This window comes from Megalobrama amblycephala, linkage group LG18, assembly GCF_018812025.1.
Source record: "Megalobrama amblycephala isolate DHTTF-2021 linkage group LG18, ASM1881202v1, whole genome shotgun sequence".
NCBI classification, from domain to species: Eukaryota; Metazoa; Chordata; class Actinopteri; order Cypriniformes; family Xenocyprididae; genus Megalobrama; species Megalobrama amblycephala.
The window spans coordinates 5,162,884-5,184,234 of NC_063061.1; the positions used below are offsets into that span (position 1 = coordinate 5,162,884).

The 21,351-nt window shown below is 36.5% G+C and overlaps 1 protein-coding gene across 3 annotated transcripts in view; it reads left to right on the plus strand.

The window, feature by feature from the left end:
• Window positions 1-277: 277 nt before the first annotated feature.
• LOC125252104 (NACHT, LRR and PYD domains-containing protein 1 homolog) overlaps window positions 278-21,351 on the plus strand; it is a 35,032-nt gene continuing 13,958 nt past the window's right edge. For 2 of the 3 annotated variants that reach the window (XR_007181154.1, XR_007181155.1), the window contains exons 1-11: window positions 278-625; window positions 1,398-1,430; window positions 9,497-9,640; window positions 12,017-12,061; window positions 12,211-13,918; window positions 14,130-14,219; window positions 14,341-14,412; window positions 19,056-19,304; window positions 19,871-19,960; window positions 20,085-20,156; window positions 20,256-20,504. Coding sequence is in view for 1 of the 3 variants with exons in the window: in XM_048165144.1 (XP_048021101.1) it covers window positions 1,415-1,430; window positions 9,497-9,640; window positions 12,017-12,061; window positions 12,211-13,918; window positions 14,130-14,219; window positions 14,341-14,412; window positions 19,056-19,304; window positions 19,871-19,960; window positions 20,085-20,156; window positions 20,256-20,504 (2,735 nt within the window). In the remaining 2 variants the exon portion in view is untranslated. The remainder of the gene's footprint in view (window positions 626-1,397; window positions 1,431-9,496; window positions 9,641-12,016; window positions 12,062-12,210; window positions 13,919-14,129; window positions 14,220-14,340; window positions 14,413-19,055; window positions 19,305-19,870; window positions 19,961-20,084; window positions 20,157-20,255; window positions 20,505-21,351) is intronic. The other variant, XM_048165144.1, reaches the window with a different exon arrangement.

The following is a 21,351-nucleotide window of genomic DNA, read 5'->3' on the forward strand; positions in this document are numbered from 1 at the left end:
CAAATGCTGGAAACAAAGATACAAACAGAAGGGGCAAATAATATGACATTAGAACTGATATTAGGCAATAGAAAATTCAGAAGAATGATAATAAGATATATAATAGATACAGGAAATTTCAGGAGAATATAAGTTTTTTTTAAAGATATATGTGTGTATGTATGTATATGTGTATATATAGGTATATATGGATGTAGATACAGATATAGATATATAAATCCTTCCCATTATCACTCCAGTTCAGTTGGTGGCGGTAATGCATCAAAAGTTGGTTTGCACACCACCTATAAACGTCACAAGAAGAAGAAGAGGCACTGCCTCTGAGGCAGTCAGGTATCAATGAACGTTGCCTGAACCACATTTGTGTGGTATTCATATGTTTAAAACCTTTTAAATGAAAACGAAAAGAGGCAGAGTGGTGTTTAACTGAGCGAGCGTTATCAAGTTCGCTGCTGTACCATTTGCTGAATCCTCCCGTCCTCCTGAGCCGAACTTATCCGAACTAACATGAGAAACGCGTCTTGTCAGTTCTCTTTCTGCCGTCCTCTCGAAATCCCAGAAGCGACAGATAACGGAAACACCAGTCTTCAGCGTCATTCTGGCTTTCTACATCCTTGAAAATGAGGTAACTTCACAACTGGCATGAAGTTGTTTTGACGTTTGATATTCGCAAATATAAAGACGGGACCGTCTCTAAAGTTACACCCGACATTGGTATGCACGTTTCTAACTTCAATAACATTTGAAGAGAATAATTTACAGTCATAAAACCAACTGAAAAGTGTTCATCAACATGTCAGCTATGATGCAAACCTTTCATATTTGTGATATTTACTGAAATACACTGTCAAATCATATGTAAAAGTTGCTATTTTCACTACTATATCAAAAAATATGTGTGCATCATAGCTGACATGTTGGTTTTGACTGTAAATTATTTCCTTCAAATGTTATTGAGCTTTAAATTATGACATTTATGTATGAGCCCATATTCAGTAGTGAAAAACAGCAATTTTTACATATGATTTGACAGTTTATTTTAATTAATATCAAAAATATAAAACTTGTGCATCATAGCTGACACAGATGAACATTGTACAGTTGGTTTAATGACTGTAAATTATTCTCTTCAAATGTTATTGAAGTTAGAAACGTGCATACCAGTGTCAGATGTAACTTTAGAGACGGTCCCGTCTTTATAATTGCGAATATCGAATAACGTCGCAAAACTCACGCTAAATAAACTTGTTCTGTTGGTAAGACACCTAACGCAAGCTGTTAACGCTATGATTTATTTATTTCCATTTAAGTGTAATATAAAATATCCTTAAAGTTCTTAAAATTCACATTCACTTTTATATTATTGTTTATTATTGTTTGTGTTTCTATTCTTGCAGAGAATGAACTGACTGAGATGGACAATTTTAACAGTAGGCTGTGTCATCTGGGCATTTTCTAATTATTTTTTGTCTCATGGTTTTGGGTGTAACATGATTTCATCAGACACGGCGAAAGAACTTAAATTATTCTTTCAAGCTTTATTTTCAGTCTGTAAAGTGCTTTAAACATAGATGCAAACTCCCCTTTTTAAAGAGTCATGAAACCCCAAAACACTTTTTTTATTTCGATGTAAACAGATATGTATAGGCTGCACATCATTGAAAACACTAAAGGTATTCATTAATGATCATAGGCTGTTTCCCTCAGCACAGCAGCACGTGTGTTGTTTGTATTTTGCTCGCGATGCGGTCAGAACTGGAGTTTGAATACGAACACATGAAAAATACGATTGTTATTTTGATATACATTTTCTCCGTGCTCATATATTAATATTCATTATTCTGTATAATGAGTGTGTTGTATGTCTGTGTTTCATTTGTTGTTCTATCCCCTCTTCTCCCCCTCTACACTCCCACTTTTCCAGAGCTTTACACACCCATTTTCAGAGTTTTTCCAAGTCAGAGGTGTGAACGACCAGGGTAAAACAGGGGGGTTTCATGACCCTTTAAGATAAAAATAGGTCACTTATGGGATTTGCATTGATCCAATGAGAAAGTGTTTTTACACTTACTTTAAAAACTAATGTCTTTAAAGAAGAATATTTTATATTTTTGAGGTCTGAGATGTAGGGAACGGTGAAGAGAGAGAGGGCAAACAGTTTGCAGTTTAGCTCAGTATTGCCGTCTAATCAGCCAATATTGTCTTAAATATCCTGCATTACAATTTTGGATATATACCGTATTAAAAATAAATGTAAAAAAATCCCTTAAAGAAACTACAAATTAACATGTAAAGCAAAATTTATTGCGAAGCATGCCCCGCCCCACGCAATGTTCTCACCTTTTCCCCCCTTACCTGTTTGCATCCCTGTTTAAAAAAAAAAAAAGTTAGGGTGAATTAAGGGTGATCGGGACAGTTTTTGGATTTCCATCTTTTACAAGTTTTTTTTTGCATTAAATTAAAAACATCAGCAGCACAGATTTCTGTAATACTGTAGATGTTAAAAGATTAGTTCACGTTCAAATTAAAATTTCCTGATAATTTACGCACCCCCATGTCCAAGATGTCCATGTCTTTCTCTGTTCAGTCGAAAAGAAATGAAGGTTTTTGATGAAAACATTCCAGGATTTTTCTCCATATAGTGGACTTCAGTGTTCAATGTTTACGTTTTAACCATAAATTTTGAACTAGCTCTCTTCTTCTTCTTCTCTATTAGAATTCCAGCAGTGAAGACGCTGCTAAGTGTATTACTGCCCTCCACAGGTTAAAGTTTGAACTAAATTGTCATATACAATATGCTAGTGCAAGTATATATCAATTAGTTCAAACTTTGACCCGTGGAGGGCAGTAATACACTTAGCAGTGTCTACAGTGCCGGAATTCTAATAGAGAAGAAGAAGAGAGCTAGTTCAAGATGAGCATTTATGGTTAAAACCAAGCAACAACCTCCCCCAGTCTCTTGTGAAGCCAATACAGAAGTGACTTAAACTGCGATTCATCGACTGGCCGAGAGAGCAGAATCTCATTGAGTCCAATGTTAAAATGGCCAAGTTTACAGCAGAAAAAAATATTGTGGTTTTGGTCAATACTGCTAATTTTGCCCTTCATGACAACTCTGAGGGGGGTGAATTTTTTTATAACTCGTCCGTTTAAAGCGGAGCTAAGTAAGATTTGCGAAGCTCCCCCTACAGTTTCTTTCAGTGAATCACACTGTCATAAATACTCCAAGCGCAGCTCTGGACTACAACGACTACAACGCTCACCAGCGCAGTAGTTTTGCAAATACAGTACAAGAAAGAGATGGTGGGTAATTTGTAAATACAGTACACTCGATGGAGGTGGTTAATTCTTCGAAATTTTCTTATAAAGATATAATATATACATTGTTTTTGAATTACCGTAAAGCATTTGTCACTCTCGCGTGAATGTGAACATGAGGTGAGATTGTTTCGGGTCGGCGCAGCTCAAGTTGCAAGTGCTGTTTTCTGGCGTAGACGTGCCAGAGGGGGTTAGTGCTCGCCTCAAACACACCACTACAAGTCAATTAACCATTGTAAGGACTTAGAAAACTATTTATGAAGGTAAAAAAAGTTACTTAGTTCTGCTTTAAATTATATTAAGCCTTAAAGTTCTGCATAATTAGACGCGTGGTTACTTGAGTGACAGGTAGATTGCCGCTGCTGTCTGTGAGCTGTTATGTTACCTCAGCTAATTCCAGCCGCTGAATTTGGCATCTCAGCCGTATTTGTGCTTTTTTCTCGATTATTTTATACAATTATAAAATATGGCTTGCATTAATAGTTGAGACTGATGTGTGTCTGTGTACATGTGCTTGCATGCGGAAGATAAACAGAACACACGTTGTTGGATCGTGGCATTGGCTAAATTTTTTTTTTCCTGAGATTTACTACAATGACAATACCAGGAGTGTATAAAACTCCGTCAGCACTGCTTGGATATTATAACTAAAACTGCTGCACTATTTTGAAAAATTATACTTTGGACACAGGCTCATTTGTTTGTTAGATACGATCATACTCTGCTCAGATTGCATTATTTCTTGAAGAACGATGATGGAGAGCAGATCAAGAAATGTGATGCAAACAATGGATAATATATCAATATTTCATGGATTTAACACTTTTGTGGACAAAAAGTACTGTATTTTGTTTTGCAATGGACACTCATATTTTATCCAAGTTAGGGGTGTCGCAATATACCGGTATTGACGATAACCATGATATTCAAAGCATGAAATATCGATATCGTGTTAATTTAGGGTGTGACGATATACCGGTACTGACGATAACCACAATATTTAAAATGAATAGGACGCTTATGATATCATGTAAATACTCCAGCGCCAGTACCTGGTTGAGCTCTCAGGTGGCAGTATTGCACCTTAACGCTGACACCTGTCAAACAAGAAGAAGATGCAGCACGCAGCTATAGAGGGTATGCACGTGACGTCACCGTCGACTGTTACGACTGCGGTCACGCCCACTGAGTGGCAAAAGACTGTGGCGCTGAGCTTCGCGTCCGGTGTGCGAGCGGGTCAGCGTGAATGTCGCGAAAAACACACAAAACACATCCAAAACGGTTAAGAGCTTTGTGATTGACTGTACAAATAGCTTTGACACAAACCCTGAGGTATATATTTAAAAACTGCAGAAAGCAACTGAAAAAAGCAAATGGATCACTGCAATTCACAGAAACAACTGGACTCCAGGCAGAGAAACATGGATTTGCAGTTATCATTTTGTGTCAAATTGTTGGATTTTGAGGTAAATATATATTGTGTTGACAACTCATCAATTAAATATTTTCCATCTTATATTCTGCATAATTGGGTGTTTTTCAATAAACACTGACAAAAACTATACTATAAAACTATATATGTTTTAGGGCTGGACAATATAACATTGATATAAGTGATTACCTGGATTTAAACCTACCTATATTGTAGTTATATAAAATATTCACAGGCAGATTTGCTTTATGTGTCTCCCCGCCGTCGAAATCAGGCATATATAAATGTCAGGAAACACGACTCCTGGCTGCATGTCAATATCCATGGATTAGGTTTATTTGACAAGTTGTAAGAAACACTTTCGAGTCCAACCTTTAGTGTAATTCGTTAGTTTTACTCGCGTTTTCGCAGTTTCCTCTATAGACCACTTTGGAGCAGACGTCACAATGACGTCACTTGCAGCTGCGCGCGCATAGTGGTTGCAGAAAAATAGCGGCAGCAATTGGAGGAAAATGTGCAAAATCCACAGAATAAGAGAAAAATGTTTTGTTGTGCCTCTGGATGTTGGAATCGGAATGCAAAAAATATAGTCTTCATTTTTAAAGAAAACCATCGTTGAAAACGTCCTTTGAAGCTAAACGGAGACGTTTCACAGACTGGACTGATGACACCTGCAAGGATTAGTCTACTATTAAAGCAGGAATTTGATGTAAACAGTAAGTCTACATAATATTCACATATGCAGTTCAGAGGGCATACATACATAGCAGTTACAGCATTGAAATAATATTTAAACCTATAACATTTCACATAGATAACTTTTAAACAGTCTATACAATTTTAATTTCACAATTCTGACTTTTTTCTTGCATTTGCGTGTTTATTACTCCCAGTTCGGACTTTATTTCTCGCAATTGTGAGTTTATTTCACAATTCTGAGGGGAAAAAAGTCAGAATTGCGGGATAAAATGCAATTCAGAAAAGACAGAATAACGAGTATATCTCACAATTCTGTTTTTCTTTGTAATAAATGTGAGATATAAACTCAGATTTGCGAGAAATAAAAGTCAGAATTGTGAGATATAAACTCGAAATTAACTTTTTATTCTTTTAATTCGTGACTTAAACAAAAACAAAACAAAAAACAAAGTTGTACGCGTCAAGAGACATATACGCTTTTAGCTTCTCCTGAGTATAGGCTATACACTTGAGGTGTCAATCAGTTAAATATACATCTCTGGCCACTGGATGCTTGGCCATTTCGTTTCGTCATTTAACCACTGACAAGGTGCTATGGCAAACGGATCCGTAAGCTGTATCCCACTCGGTAATGTTAATTTTTTTTTAAATAACAGTGCTTATCGCTGGGTGAAGCTGCTGTGATATGCCGACAACATTTTAAAAAAATAACAAATCAAAATATTCTATAATGTTTCTAAATCTTACCTACTTTGAACCGCTTCGTCGTAACTCTCTAGTCGTACTGGTTATCACTCCCGGGTTTTCTGCAACCATGATGCGCGCGCATCCCGAATGTTTACAAACATTAAATAGGCCTATTAAATCCAGTCACGCAGCAGGTTCTTTTGCCACTCAGACCAGCTGAGGGGGCGCGCTTTCGGCGGGAAAGTGACGTCGATGCATACCCTCTATTCCGAGCGGGAGAGTGAGAGGCTCTCTGTCAACACCCGAAAAAATTAAAGTAAGCTCGACAGTATGGGAGTTTTTCGGCTCCTTAGACAGCCCAATCCGCAGGATTTGCCTAGCTACATTCAGCGCGAAGGGTGGCAACACCACTAACCTTTATATCCACCTCCCTGTCCATCACCCTGCAGATTACGCCATTTTACAGAGAGTAAATTGCGATTATTTTTCTAGTCATGGAATGGGAAATGTTATATTAACCTGTTAACAGCGATTTTTTTTTTTGTGTTCATATATTTAAATAAAGCGTGATTCTTTTAATAAGTAGCCTACCGCGTTTTCTTTACTCGTCTTATTTAGCGTGATGTAGCTATTCATGCAGTTATATGCCCTCAAAATTCAAGATACACGGGCATTTTTTGCCCCGACGATTTTTTGTCATTATATCATATTATAAGATGTAGTTGTTTTACAATATCACACGAGCAAGAGTGCCAAATCAGCACAAATGCAATGTTCCTTCAACTTATTGTTAAATGAACAATGTGAGTTACATTTTAGATACAGTATTGTTAATATAGTTTTTTCCTTTATTTCGCCAACAAAAATGTTTTTGTTATACTGACTGAATCCGCGTTTAGAACGAATGAATCCGAGCGTCATTCCTGAATGAATCAGTCATTTGAACAACTCGGTTGACTCACTCACTCATTAAGACAGCGACTTGCTGCCACCTACTGGCAGTTTAGTTTAGTTTCATATTTAAGGGACATTTTAATGAAAAAGTTCAAACTAGAAAAAAAAAATCCATATTTAAATATTGAATTAAATTTATGTAGAAAATTGTAAATGCTGTGTAAATATATTAATGCCACTTCTCATTCTATGTCACCTCTGTATTGCAAAGATGGATTTTGTTGATAATAATTTAAATTGATTGGTAACAGCCATAATGTATAGGCTAGTATTAATTTTTATTTATTCAGGTCTTAAAAAGCCTTAAATTTGACTTTAAAAAATGTGCAGCAACCCTGAAAGAGAAAAACTAAAACAAAGTAAAAATTATTTTTACTTTGTAAAAAAAAGTACAAATTTATAGAATCCCCCCAAGGATTCTATAAATATTGCGATATATCGATATCGTGAAATTTTTTGGCCACAATAACTGGTGTGAAAAATCTAATATCGAGACAGCCCTAACCCAAGTGCCACAGATTGGATTCATCTCACAATAACTATTTCATTATAAAGGTATGAAGTCCCGTTTGATTTTTCGTGTTGTTATTTGCACACCCGACACAAATTAATTACTGGTGTTGGAGCATCTATATCTAAAAAAAAAAGCACACTGTATATTGACAGTAAACCTTTAGAACTTTCTAATGATAGATCGATAGATAGATAGCTCCTTTGCCTGCTAACATGGTCACGTCGAGCTGGGTGGGCGTGGTTTCAGCAACCAGTCACAGTTATATCAGTTATCCGGGAGTGATGAGCGGTGACGCGCTGCTAAGATGGCAGCGGCCTCATTTTCGCTTCAAAACTGCTCTTCAGAACTCTATGAGTGACGTCACGGACACTACGTCCATATATTTTTACAGTTTATGGTTAAAACGTTTATAATTTTTAAATTTTTTTTTAGAAAATGAGTGATGGTTTCTCTAGTTAAGACCCTTATTTCTCGTCTGGGATCATGTAGAAAGCTTTTAAGCTGCAATGAAACTGTAATTTTGACCTTCAACCGTTTGGATGCCATTAAAGTCCACTATATGGAGAAAAATCCTGTAATGTTTTCCTCAAAAACCTTAATTTCTTTTCAACTGAAGAGAGAAGGTCATGGACATCTTGGATGACATGGAGGTGAGTAAATTATCAGGAAAAGTTTATTTGAAAGTGAACTAATCCTTTAACTATCCATTTGAGGAGGAATCAATGTTATATTATATTATTATATATTATATATACACTTTTCTGTAAACTGAGCCCAAAATTTTTTTTGGTAACATTTGGGTGATTGAGATGGCACATCTTTCACTGATTTAGGGCAGTGTAAGCATATTTACTGTATTGCACAAGTTAGTTCATACTTTGATATAATTTCATATGCAATATTTCCTTTTCTGTCTATTATGAGCCCATGTTTATTTTGTTTAACTTTATTTCTCAATTTATAAATCCATCTACAATTCATACAGTACAACACATGCAATTGAGGTAAAAAAAAAAAGAGGTTTGAAGTCTAAAAGTAAATGAAAACATTTTAAAATCAAGAAAACGAGTAAAAAAATAATAATAATAATAATAAAAAATAAAAACACTTCAGGTCCAAAATTCATATAACAAAATTTAATTTAAATTTAAATTTAAATCACATTTAATCTGTACAAACCATTAACGGAAACATGAATATGTTTTATTATTGCAAAAAAATAAAAATCAGTTAAAAAAGTTTAACTATAATGTTTCTATTTTCCGAATTTGGTCATTTTATTTTATCAAAATCTAGCTAGTTCATGAATATTTTTGTGGTTGATTAAAGCATGCACAAATAACGAGGTTGGGAACCAATTATCTATTGCAAGGTTAATCATTTTCTTAATTAGCAAAGCCTTTCAGCACTTTCCCAATCACCTAAAATTATGCTGTCCCATCCACTCAAAACGTTTGTACAATATAGTAGCTATGACAATTTTAGGACTGTATTACTAAAACTATCAAGAGCTTATGTCATTTCCTCAGTTCATGCATTTCACAGTCAACTTCCTGTTTAATGCCTGCCCCGCCCACCTACATGATGTCACGCCAATGAGGTCATCACATTTTAATGATGTGGTCTCACAGCTAGGGCTCAGCAAAAAAGTTTTTATTTTCATTCATTAAGTGAGAAAATAAATTCTATAGTTATACTGTCCCATTTGACCTCAGTCATGTCCCAATCACCCTAAATTCAGCTGATGTCAAATCATTACACAAAGCTTGAATAATTGTGCTGAATAAGTGCTCGTTTCACTCATGATATTTAAGGCTAAAATGAACAACATTAATAATCATTAATAATAGAGTTATTGGGTGCCTAAAATGCATTTTTACCTTGTCATTTAGTGTTTGTCAGTAACAAGGACATTGTCAGATCTGATGCTGGGCCAAATGTCAGCGCTGCAGCTCAGAGTGGAAGTCAGATTACAGCACCTGTGCTCACTAACAATACAATAACAGGCGATGTCAACATCATACATAATACACCTAGTAAGTAAATTATGTTGTATATTTCATAGATGTTGATCATTTTGACTATGATCATTTTTTTTTATAATGTTTTGAGTATTTTCATGTGTAATCACAGGTCATATGCTAAAATGTATTCATTGTTTTATTAGTAAAAGTATCTAATAGATAATTTCTAATAAAATTATATTAATGCTGAATATGTTTTAGATTTAGCTGTTGACATCTTATAATTTATTGACATTTGAGACACCCCAGGTAGGGTAAAACATTAACTAATAGATATCACCATACTTCCCCAGTTGATTGATTACATTAAGAATTGCAAATATTTTTAGTAAGTTTTCTTAAATGTTATGTTTAAATTTGCAAATGAGGCATTATCTAATTAAATATGCACTAATTTGAAAACATTTCTAGAACACAAATCTGAACATTTGTTTAATTTTTTTTTTTTTTTTTTTGACTATTAGAGTTAAAGGTTTTTACAGAGGGGATTTCGGATCTCTTTTTATCACTTCACACATCAGAAAATACTGTCAACAGCCAGAAAAAATAAAATTTCACCATTAGTTTAGAAATAAAATGTTGTATAAAGTCAGGCAAAGTATATATCAACAAACACCTCTGTAAAAATCTTCAGAATATAGATAATAAAACTGTAAAGTAAGTTCTGAAGTGGACATTTCTGACTCAGAGCAAGAGAAAAAACTAATTTTGAGAAAACGGCCTTTAAAGATACACCGATCAGGCATAACATTATGAGCACCTTCCTAATATTGTGTTGATCCCCTTTTGCTGCAAAAACTGCCCTGACCCGTCAAGGCATGGACTCCTCTAGACCCCTGAAGGTGTGCTGTGGTTTCTGACACCAAGATGTTAGCAGCAGATCCTTTGAGTCCTGTAAGTTGTGAGGTGTATTTAATCAAGGTATTTAATCAATTAGCTAAAATCATGGGTGAAATATTTGAATATAATAAATCATAACATTTAATGACCAATTATAATATAGATCGGCCAAAGAGGGAATTATACACATATATTATGAATTAATTACAACGGATTATATTTAATTACATATATGATTAGTTCTAGATTAATAGTTGTTTAGAAAAACCTATCCTAGCTTGTCCAGCAAACTATGGATTTTCTCATAGATAATTATGAAAGAAATTGTATTCTCTGGCCACGAGAATAAATTCCTATTATAGCATCAAAGAGTAAAGCAGTGTTGCAGAAACGAAACTGAGTGAGCAGAACAATCGAGAATGAATATAATGTATTTAATATATAAAACTATTAATACAGAGGTTATACATCTAAATATGCACAAAGGATATACATATATATATAAAAGCAAAAGTAAAGACAAGAAAAGAGAAGACAAGTAGCAAAACTTACAGACAGTCCTTGAGAGCCAGCAAAGAATCAGTATCACTTTGTTGGGTCGTATGACTTTATCGCATCTAAGATAGACAGAAGCGGTACTTGCATGAGTTTTCGCGTTTTGAGTTTCAAAAAGATACAGGTGACGGTTCAGTGTGGCTGCAGTTTGTTGGCTTCTTCTGTTTCCACGGGAAGATTTGAACTGAGGACTTGAAAGTTTGTTTCGCCGGTGAAGGTCGTCCTGTAGAAGAAGAGTGCGTGATGGAAGCGCGGTCGCTGAGACGTCTGGGAGAGACGTGCACGAGATGGCTAGGGACAATTCAGAAACAATTGAGAGACAAAGGAGAAATGCGTGTGGTTGTCTTATGGAAAAACAAGCCAACACGCCTCCTTGGGTGAAACAGCCAATGGTAGGGGTGCAGTCTTGGCGGGCAAACTTTTTCTTTGTCTCTATTTATGGCTACATTTGCATGAATTATGAAGTGTCAGATCGGAATGTATTTTCTCCAAAGTACCATTAAAAATAGAACAATGCATTTTACAGTAATGTGACATACATTGTTGGATAAGGCATAAAGAGAGCTTTACAAAGAAACCAAACTTGCCAGGTGGCAGAAACAAAAGTCCTTGTCAAATGTGTAAAAGTCCTTGTCAAACTCACTCAAATTCTTACGATTGCCCATTTTTCCTGCTTCTAACATCAACTTTGAGGACAAAATGTTCACTTTCTGCCTAATATATCCACCCACTAACAGGTGCCGTGATGAAGAGATGATCAGTGTTATTCACTTCACCTGTCAGTGTCATGATGTTATGCCTGATCGGTGAATGTACTGTAATTGAAATCTACAGACGCAAATATATAAAGTGCTATAAAAGATACACAAAAGTGTATTTTGGATGTTTTCTTTCCATCAGTCCTCTTTTCAACACTTTATGAAAAGCCAAAAAGCGCTAATTCCCAAAATTGACAGGTGCATGAAAACAGTGTTTTTGTCTAATTTTCTGCAGGTTCTACTTCGAATGGCCCACCCTCTGAAACAACACAAACCTCAGGTAATAAATAAATCTGATATGTCTTGAATGTTTTACCTTTTAATTTAGCAGCTACTTACAGTCTGCTCTAAAATGTCTTACACTATTAGAATCAGAATTAGTTCAAAATACACCAACCCAGTGTAATATTGCTTATTTTATGTGTGCAGCAACAAGATCTGTGATCTTAAAATATAAGGAGCTGATCTGCAGGGAGTATCAGTGTGTGACCGAGTATAACTCACTGCCTGGTGAACATGTGCTGCTGTCTGAGTGCTACACACAACCTCTGATCCTTCAGAGACATAGAGATCAAAAAGAAAGAGAAGAAGAGATCAGATCCAGTGGAGAAAGCTTCCAGCAGGTCCTCAGCGCCCGGAGCAGTGATGACTCTGTCCATCTGAACTCTCTGTTCGACCCACATGGACACGGGATCCGTCCCAGTGCTGTTATACTGCAGGGGAATTCTGGGAACGGGAAATCTTTCACTGTGCAGAAGATCATGATGGACTGGGCATCTGGTGACCTCTACAAAGAGCGGTTTGATGTTGTGTTCCACTTGAAGTGTAAAGAAATAAACCGCATTTGTGGCATAAAGAGTTTGGAGGAGATCTTGAGCTGCAGTTGTAGTTTAACATCAGATCAGATCTCACAGGTACTACAGCATTCACCAGAGAAGATGCTCTTCATCATCGATGGATTTGATGAGCTGAGACTCACTCAGGACATTAATGACATGTCACCACACACTGATCTGCTTCAGAAAGCCCCAGCTGAGGTCATTCTTTGTGACCTGCTGAGGGGTCGAATCCTGCCAGAGTCCTTCCTTCTGGTCACCTCCAGATCTACAGCCACAGATACACTGAGTAAACTGCTCAAAGGACCTCAGCGTTTCTCTGAGATTATGGGATTTTCAGAAAAGGGGGTAGAGGAGTACTTCCAGAAGTTTTTTCAAAATGAGGAACTTTTCAGGAAGGCTTACACACTTGTGAAGACGAATGAAACTCTCATCACCGCCTGTTCCATCCCTGTCGTCTGCTGGATCATCTGCACAACTATCAAGGAACGACTCAAAACCGCTGCAGATGTAACAAGTGGACTGGAAACCACCACCTCCATCTACGTTGACTTTGTGTGCACGCTCTTGAAGCATCACTGCCAGGGTTCAAGTCAGTCCATCCCGACCCTGTTGAGGAGTCTGGGTCAGCTGGCAGAGAGAGGGATGCTGGAACAGCAAGTCCTGTTGGATAAAAAAAGTGTTTATGAAACAGTTTCTGACCCTGCTGGCAGTCCGTTCCTGTGCAAGTTCCTGTTTAAGAGAAGAATCCACCAGGAGACGATGTTCAGTTTCATGCATCTCAGCTTTCAGGAGTTCTTCACTGCTCTGTACTATGTTCTTCTGGATGAAGAAGAGTCCCAGAGAAAATTTACACAGCTATTTCCCATTGATGAAAAATCAAATCATTATGATATTCGTCGTTCACATTTTTCAGCTGTGGTGCAGTTTGCATTTGGTCTGCTGAATAAGGATGCGAGATGCACACTTGAGGAACATGATCTCTTTGTTCATTCAAAAACACAGACTCATATGAAAGAATGGATTCTGAAAATGGGTCAAATTAAAGATTCACATAACAGACTTTTGTACCTTCACTGTCTCTATGAACTTCATGAAGAGGACTTTGTGAAAAAAGCTATGGAAACCTGGAAAAGAATTGATGCAGATGATCAATTCATAAGCAGAACAGACTGCTGGGTCCTGCTGTACTGCTCTCAGTTCTGTCAGTGTATAGAAGAACTGAATCTTACAGGGTGCAGATTATCATCTGAAAATTTTCGTATGATTCTGGCTGTTTATCACAAGTTTAAGAAAGTAAGGTAAGTGCTTTGTTCCAAAACAGATACATGATGGATATAATTAATATCTGTATAATTCATTCCATTTTTTAGATTATTCATACATCAATGGTTGGTTAATCAGTGATACATATTTTATACATTTTAAAAATGTCGTTATGTTTTTATTATTTGTTATTGCAAGTTAACTTGATTTAGTCTGTACACTCATCTTCTGGATTTGATTTTACAGGTTGAACGTAGAAGTTTCAACAGACTCTGATCTTGATCTTGATGAACTGATGTACGCTCTCGTAAGAGAACAGACCCTGAGATCATTGAGGTAATGTCTCAAAATACATTTTATACATTTAAAGTATTTTTTTGTACACATGAGTTATCATCTTTCAGTGTGCTTTTGTTTTATGTTTAGTTCATCTTTTTTTCTGTCCTTTGAATTGCAGCATTGATGTCTACTTCATATTCAGAAAATTTGAGGATTGTTATCTTCAATTGTCAATCGATGAAGAAATCAGGTGGAGAAAAAGTGACTTTTTTTTTTCTGTTCATCAAATATCTGTTTCTCATGATAACAAGACAAACTTATGTCATGATTATATTTTGGATAACCAGTTATATCATTTCCTTGTTCAATAACCATAATTATGGAGATAGGATTGTAGCAAAATACCAAATAAATAGATTATGATCCACAAATAAATGTAAAGATATTCACAAAAAATAATCATATACACAAATGAATAGAATGAGATCCACAAATATTATGTTAGGAGTTTCACAAAAATTAATTAAATTCACAAATAAATAAAATGAGATTTGCTAATAAAAAACATATTCACAAATATGTTTTTATGTCACAAGCACAACTCTGCCTGCATTTATTTGTGAATCACCACCTGTGCATTTGTGAATTGCTTTCTGTGCATTTGTGGATCGCTGCGCGCATTTGTGGATTCTGACACAATTCTAGCGTCAAGACCTCAGACAAATCCACAAATAGGTCGACTCCACCCACCGACTACTCAAGCCAATCAGATAACGGGCACGTGGCGCTGACCAATCGCAGCACACTCTCGCTAAAACCAATCACGTTTTGCTTTACAATCGGGAGCGGGAACAGACTCTGAAGGAGCTACGTGCTATTCCACCATGGGCGTTTGTTTGAATTGAGCTGAAGTGCTGTTTGTGTGATTAAAACACCCCGTTTACAAAATGTAACAGATTTTATTGTGACTGATCTTTTAATTTGTTTTGTACATATTTTTGTGGGTGTAATTATATATAAGGTCTGGATTATCCATCTTACAAAGGGACTCTTATTTTGACGGGTATCATGGTCTGAGTGTTACTGATCACTGCTGTAATGAACAAGAACGTGTGTCATGCACATTATTACAGTTCATCTGAGTTTTCTTACCGATAGAAAGTTTACCAGTTTGTTATTAAGCAACCCTGAAAAGGCATCAGCTCGTACAGTGATTGTCTAGAGTTAAAAACTGACATTTCATAGTAGGTACTGAACAATAAAACTTAATGAAACTCATCAGTAAAGTTTCAGTCATCATTCGGACGGGGATGATTTTTTGAGTATATTCTTTATATTGCCATCAGGATCGGTGAATCGGGATAAAGGCTATGCATGAATTATGATCATACACAGATCCAGCTATAACACGTCTACTGATGCAGCAAATAGAAGGCATTATAATCATATAAACAAACAGATTACATTATTAGTGTCCATGTACATGCAGCAATATTGTCTACAAGCGGCACGGTGCGACACGAGTCAGTGGCAGTAAACGGATGTCCCGTTCTACAGTATAGCTATAATACCACACTTGCACAATATAATATGCCTAATACCAAATATGAATAAGTGATGTACGAGCCTCGGCATCACTGCAACTGGTTTCGGATAAAACAAATAAAGGGATGCAATGCTGAAAATTAAATTGTATGTATTTATTTTGGGTGCTGTAGGTCAAATAATTTTTACAATAAAAAACTATTCAGTCTGATTCATCGGAAATTTGGGTGATCAAGTGTTTGACTGCTGGACATTTTACTTAATCTATAGGCTATGTCATTCAATAACCTGTCACATTTAAAAAGTCTTCTCTACAAACAATGGTAACGTTAAAACGTTTAAAGGGATAGTTCACCCAAAAATGAAAATTTGATGTTTATCTGCTTACCCCCAGCGCATCCAAGATGTAGGTGACTTTTTTTCTTCAGTTGAACGCAAATTATGATTTTTAACTGCAACCGCTGCCGTCTGTCAGTCAAATAATAGCAGTTGATGGGAACTTAAACTATAACAGTAAATAAAACTAGCTTAGACAAATCCAAATTAAACCCTGCGGCTCGTGACGACACATTGATGTCTTAAGACACGAAACGATCGGTTTGTGTGAGAAACCGAACAGTATTTTTTACCTCTAATACACCACTATGTCCAACTCCGTTCAGCTTCCGGTTGGTGAGGTCTGATCGCGCTTTGACAACGGAAGTGATGTCTTGCGCTCATTGAAGTATATGGGCGGCAGCGGTTGCAGTTAAAAATCATAATTTGCGTTCGACTGAAGAAACAAATTCACCTACATCTTGGATGTACTGGGGGTAAGCAGATAAACATCAAATTTTCATTTTTGGGTGAACTATCCCTTTAAGTAATGTTTAAAATATTATTTAAGGGCCTCTTAATGTTTAATAGCTGGTTTGCTGCTCGTCGATGTTTGATTGATAAACTGGGAAATGCTGTTATGTGACGAGATCTATTTTACAAACTCACATGTTTATCACAAGGTTAAATCCAGTTAGACAAGTTAATAGAGCTATTCACCTAATTATAATTAAGTTATAATTCTAATTATTGAGGCTTTCTGTTCAATCTTGAATAACGTGACGCTTCTATAATGCATCTGTATCCAGTAGGGCCTATACAACTTTGTTGTTCCCATAACAGAGAGCTGTTTCTCTGGCATTTTTAAATGGCGCATAAAATATAATAGTTTGGCTTGGGTTGTCTTGGCTTGACACACAGTCTAATGGTCTAACGAAATATAAATTTTCAACCTCTTTTTACCGTACCATTGTTTAAGAACCCTCTACTTCCTTTGTAAACTAATGCCGCGTTCCAGGCAACATGTAACCCGTGTTTTTCCAACCTTCTACCCGTGAAAGTGCACTGGAACAGCAGTCAAAGCCATGACTTCCCACCCATGAACTCGTACCAGATCAGTGTACTCCCAGTTACGAGTTCTGACGTCACATAGCCCGTGAAACAACAATGGCAGCCCCTACGGATGCTGTGTTTATGCAAGTGCACGGTAAAATGAAAGGTATAACAGCTTCTCTTGCCTTATGCGCCGTTTTCCTCCTCTGTTTCCCTTAAACAAGCAAGGAGTAAGCACCTTTGGCGATAGAAATAATTAATGAGCATAAGCCCTGTACGGTCCGCCATGTTGGTTTGTTTACAGTTTTAAGCAGTTTGGCGTGACTTTCCTGGAACGCTACAAAGTCGTGAGTCGTGATTTAAAGTTGTGACTTACGGGCTCAAAAACCTGCCTGGACCGCAGCATAATGCAGGACAAGACCGTCTCGATTGTAAAGCAAAACGTGATTGGTTTTAGCGAGAGTGTGCTGCGATTGGTCAGCGCCACGTGCCCGTTATCTGATTGGCTTGAGTAGTCGGTGGGTGGAGTCGACCTATTTGTGGATTTGTCTGAGGTCTTGACGCTAGAATTGTGTCAGAATCCACAAATGCGTGAGGTGATCCACAAATGCGTGAGGTGATTCACATATGCGTGAGGTGATCCACAAATGCGTGAGGTGATTCACAAATGCGTGAGGTGATCCACAAATGCGTAAGTTGATCCACAAATGCGTGAGGTGATCCACAAATGCGTGAGGTGATCCACAAATGCGTGAGGTGATCCACAAATGCGTGAGGTGATCCACAAATGCGTGAGGTGATCCACAAATGCGTGAGGTGATCCACAAATGCGTGAGGTGATTCACAAATGCGTGAGGTGATCCACAAATGCGTGAGGTGATCCACAAATGCGTGAGGTGATCCACAAATGCGTGAGGTGATTCACAAATGCACAGGTGGTGATTCACAAATAAATGCAGGCAGAGTTGTGCTTGTGACATAAAAACATATTTGTGAATATGTTTTTTATTAGCAAATCTCATTTTATTTATTTGTGAATTTAATTAATATTTGTGAAACTCCTAACATATATTTGTGGATCTCATTCTATTCATTTGTGTATATGATTATTGTTTGTGAATATCTTTACATTTATTTGTGGATCATAATCTATTTATTTGGTATTTTGCTACAATCCTATCTCCATACATAATAGCATAATCTAGCAGTACATGTGTATGTATAAACCTTTTTTCTGTCATTGTGCAGAACAAACTATCTAATACCTTCAGATTATAATTATGGTAGTAATAATGCATCTAAATTGGTAACCCAAAAAAGATCAAACAATAAAGTACCACACTATCAGCTAATGATGGAGATGATGACTGGTGCTCAAAAGACCATTAATTAATCATAATTCTTTTTTAAAAAGGCACAAAGAGTTATTCAAAACAACAACTTGTTGGTTTATAGATGTCACAGTCTCACCTTCCCTGGACTCCGTTTCCCATCATCCCTCCTGTCACTCACCTGCTCACACTCAGTAATCACTCGCACCTGTTAGCCATCTACTCATCAGCACAGCAGTATAAAGGCACACACTTCACCACTGCACTTTGTTAGGTCTCGATCATGAGAAAGACTCACTTACCGCTCCACTAACCTGTATGCTCCAGTGCTCCATCGTCTATCCTGCTCCTTTGGGTCTCCAGCGTCCTCTAGATACCACACCCTGCTACACTCACTGAAGTGTGTGCCCTGCTGCTCTGCTCCACGATCGCCATTCTCCATTCTCCAAAGTGACTGTCAATATTCTCGCTCCATACTTCTTCACAACTCTGATTATCATACTCACCATCATCTCTGTGTCTTCTCAAGCATTGTTAATAAACTCCTATTCAAGAAGAAAAAGTGAATTGAAAGTTATTCAAAACAATGACTTGTTGGTTTATAGACAACATTGATGCCAATTCTGATTTATTTATTTTTTTATTATAGTATCTGCATAGAAACTTCATCATCTTTGGAGTCGCTCACTCTCACCTTTCAGTGCCGAGAGCCAATCAACATTGAGTGGGCCAAACTTATACAGATAATTCACCAAGAAGATTCAGATGCATTAATGTCAGTTCTTGATTCTTTCTCTGAACTGAAAAAGATGAAAATGATCCTGGACTGTCTAAGTAAGATGTGGACTCATTGGATCCTCCAAATCATCCAGAGCTGCTCCAGTCTAACATTACTCGAGTAAGAAAAACATGTGAAATCACCTTCTGTCTTGTTCCTATATGAATGTGTCTGTTGTTAGGAACTGTGTAGCACATATTTAAACTGATAATCCATCCATGAGAAATGTGTCATTTATTTTAAACACCCTCATGTTGTGTCAAACCTGTATGACTTTCTTTCTTTTGAGGAACACAAAATAACCTATTTACAGAATAGTGATGTCCCAAACAGTTTTGGATCCCATCCTCATTCTGAACAGCTTTTGCCTCTAGGTCCACCACTGTCCATTGAATCGTTCGTTAAAGATTTTTTCAAAAACAAAATTTGGCGAACTAGTCCTAGGTTTTTGGCTCAACTTCCATAACTGTGGCACAATTCTCAGGACTCTCTAGGTCAATAGTTATCAAAAAAGTTTGAACTTTGGCCTTTGGTTTTAGGAATACAGGTTTTTGGGTAGCTAATCAGTGGTTAACCAGTGATACATATTTTATACATTTTAAAAATGTCGTTATGTTTTTATTATTTGTTATTGCAAGTTAACTTGATTTAGTCTGTACACTCATCTTCTGGATTTGATTTTACAGCTTGTACGTACAAGTTTCATCAGACTCTGATCTTGTTGTTGATGAACTGATGTACGCTCTCACAAGAGAACAGACCCTGAGATCATTGAGGTAATGTCTCAAAATACATTTTATACATTTTAAAGTATTTTATGTACATATGAGTTATCATCCTTCAGTGTGCTTTTGTTTTATGTTCAGTTCATGAATCTTTTTTCTATCCTTTGATTTGCAGCATTGATGTCTACTTCATATTTAGAAAATTTGATAATTATTCTCTTCATTTGACAAACAATGAAGAAATCAGGTGAAAAAAAAATTAATTGAAAGTTATTCAAAACAATGACTTGTTGGTTTTTAGACAACATTGATGCCAATTCTGATTTTTTTTTATTTTTTATTATAGTGTCAGGATAGAAACTTCAGCATCTTTCGATTCGCTCACACTCACCTTTCAATGCCCAGAGCCAATCAACATTGAGTGGGCCAAACTTATACAGATAATTCACCAAGGAGATTCAGATGCATTAATGTCAGTTCTCTGTTCTTTCTCTGAACTGAAAAAGATAAACATGAAACTACACTGTCTAAGTAAGATGTGGACTCACTGTATCCTCCAAATCATCCAGAACTGCTCCAGTTTAACAGAACTCAAGTAAGAAAAACATGTGAAATCATCTTCTGTCTTGTTCCTGTATGAATTTGTCTGTTGTTAGGAACTGTGTAGCACATATTTAAACTGATAATCCATCCATGAGAAATCTGTCATTTATTTTAAACACCCTCATGTTGTGTCAAACCTGTATGACTTACTTTCTTTTGAGGAACACAAAATAACCCATTTACAGAATGGTGATGTCCCAAACAGTTTAGGATCCCATTCTCATTCTGAACAACTTTTGCCTCTGCCACTGTTCATTGAATCGTTCGTTAAAGATTATTTCTATTTTTTTTTTTTTTTTGTTAACATCTGTTTATTGAATTTTCTTCTGTGAACAGTACTATAAAACAATAAGCAACTGTGCAAATTAAGAACCCAACCGAACCCATCCCACCCCCTGGTAGACTCAAGGGTAGAGAAGAAAAATAATAAATAAATACATAAAGTAAAATAAATAATAATAATAAAAATAAATTAAGTATTATATTAATACATAAAATACAATAAAATAATATTTACAAAGATTTTAGAAAAGATTACACAACATTAAAAGACGAATGCCATAAATTAAGTTTTCACATTAGATCCATGTATACGAGAAGTTGAGAATTACATCGAGATAATGTCCAACAAATATACCGCCCAGATTCGTCTGTCCATTGTGTGAGGAGGATTCCAACGGTTGACTAGCAACTTTTTTGCTGCAGTGAGAGCAGCTAACAGTAAACATCTTTGTTGGACGGACAAGGTGACGTCCCAGAAGTCATTCATGAAAAAATGGCGTGAAGTCAAACATATCTCAGTACCCAACAAATAAGAAAGGTCCTGTGAGAGCTGAGTC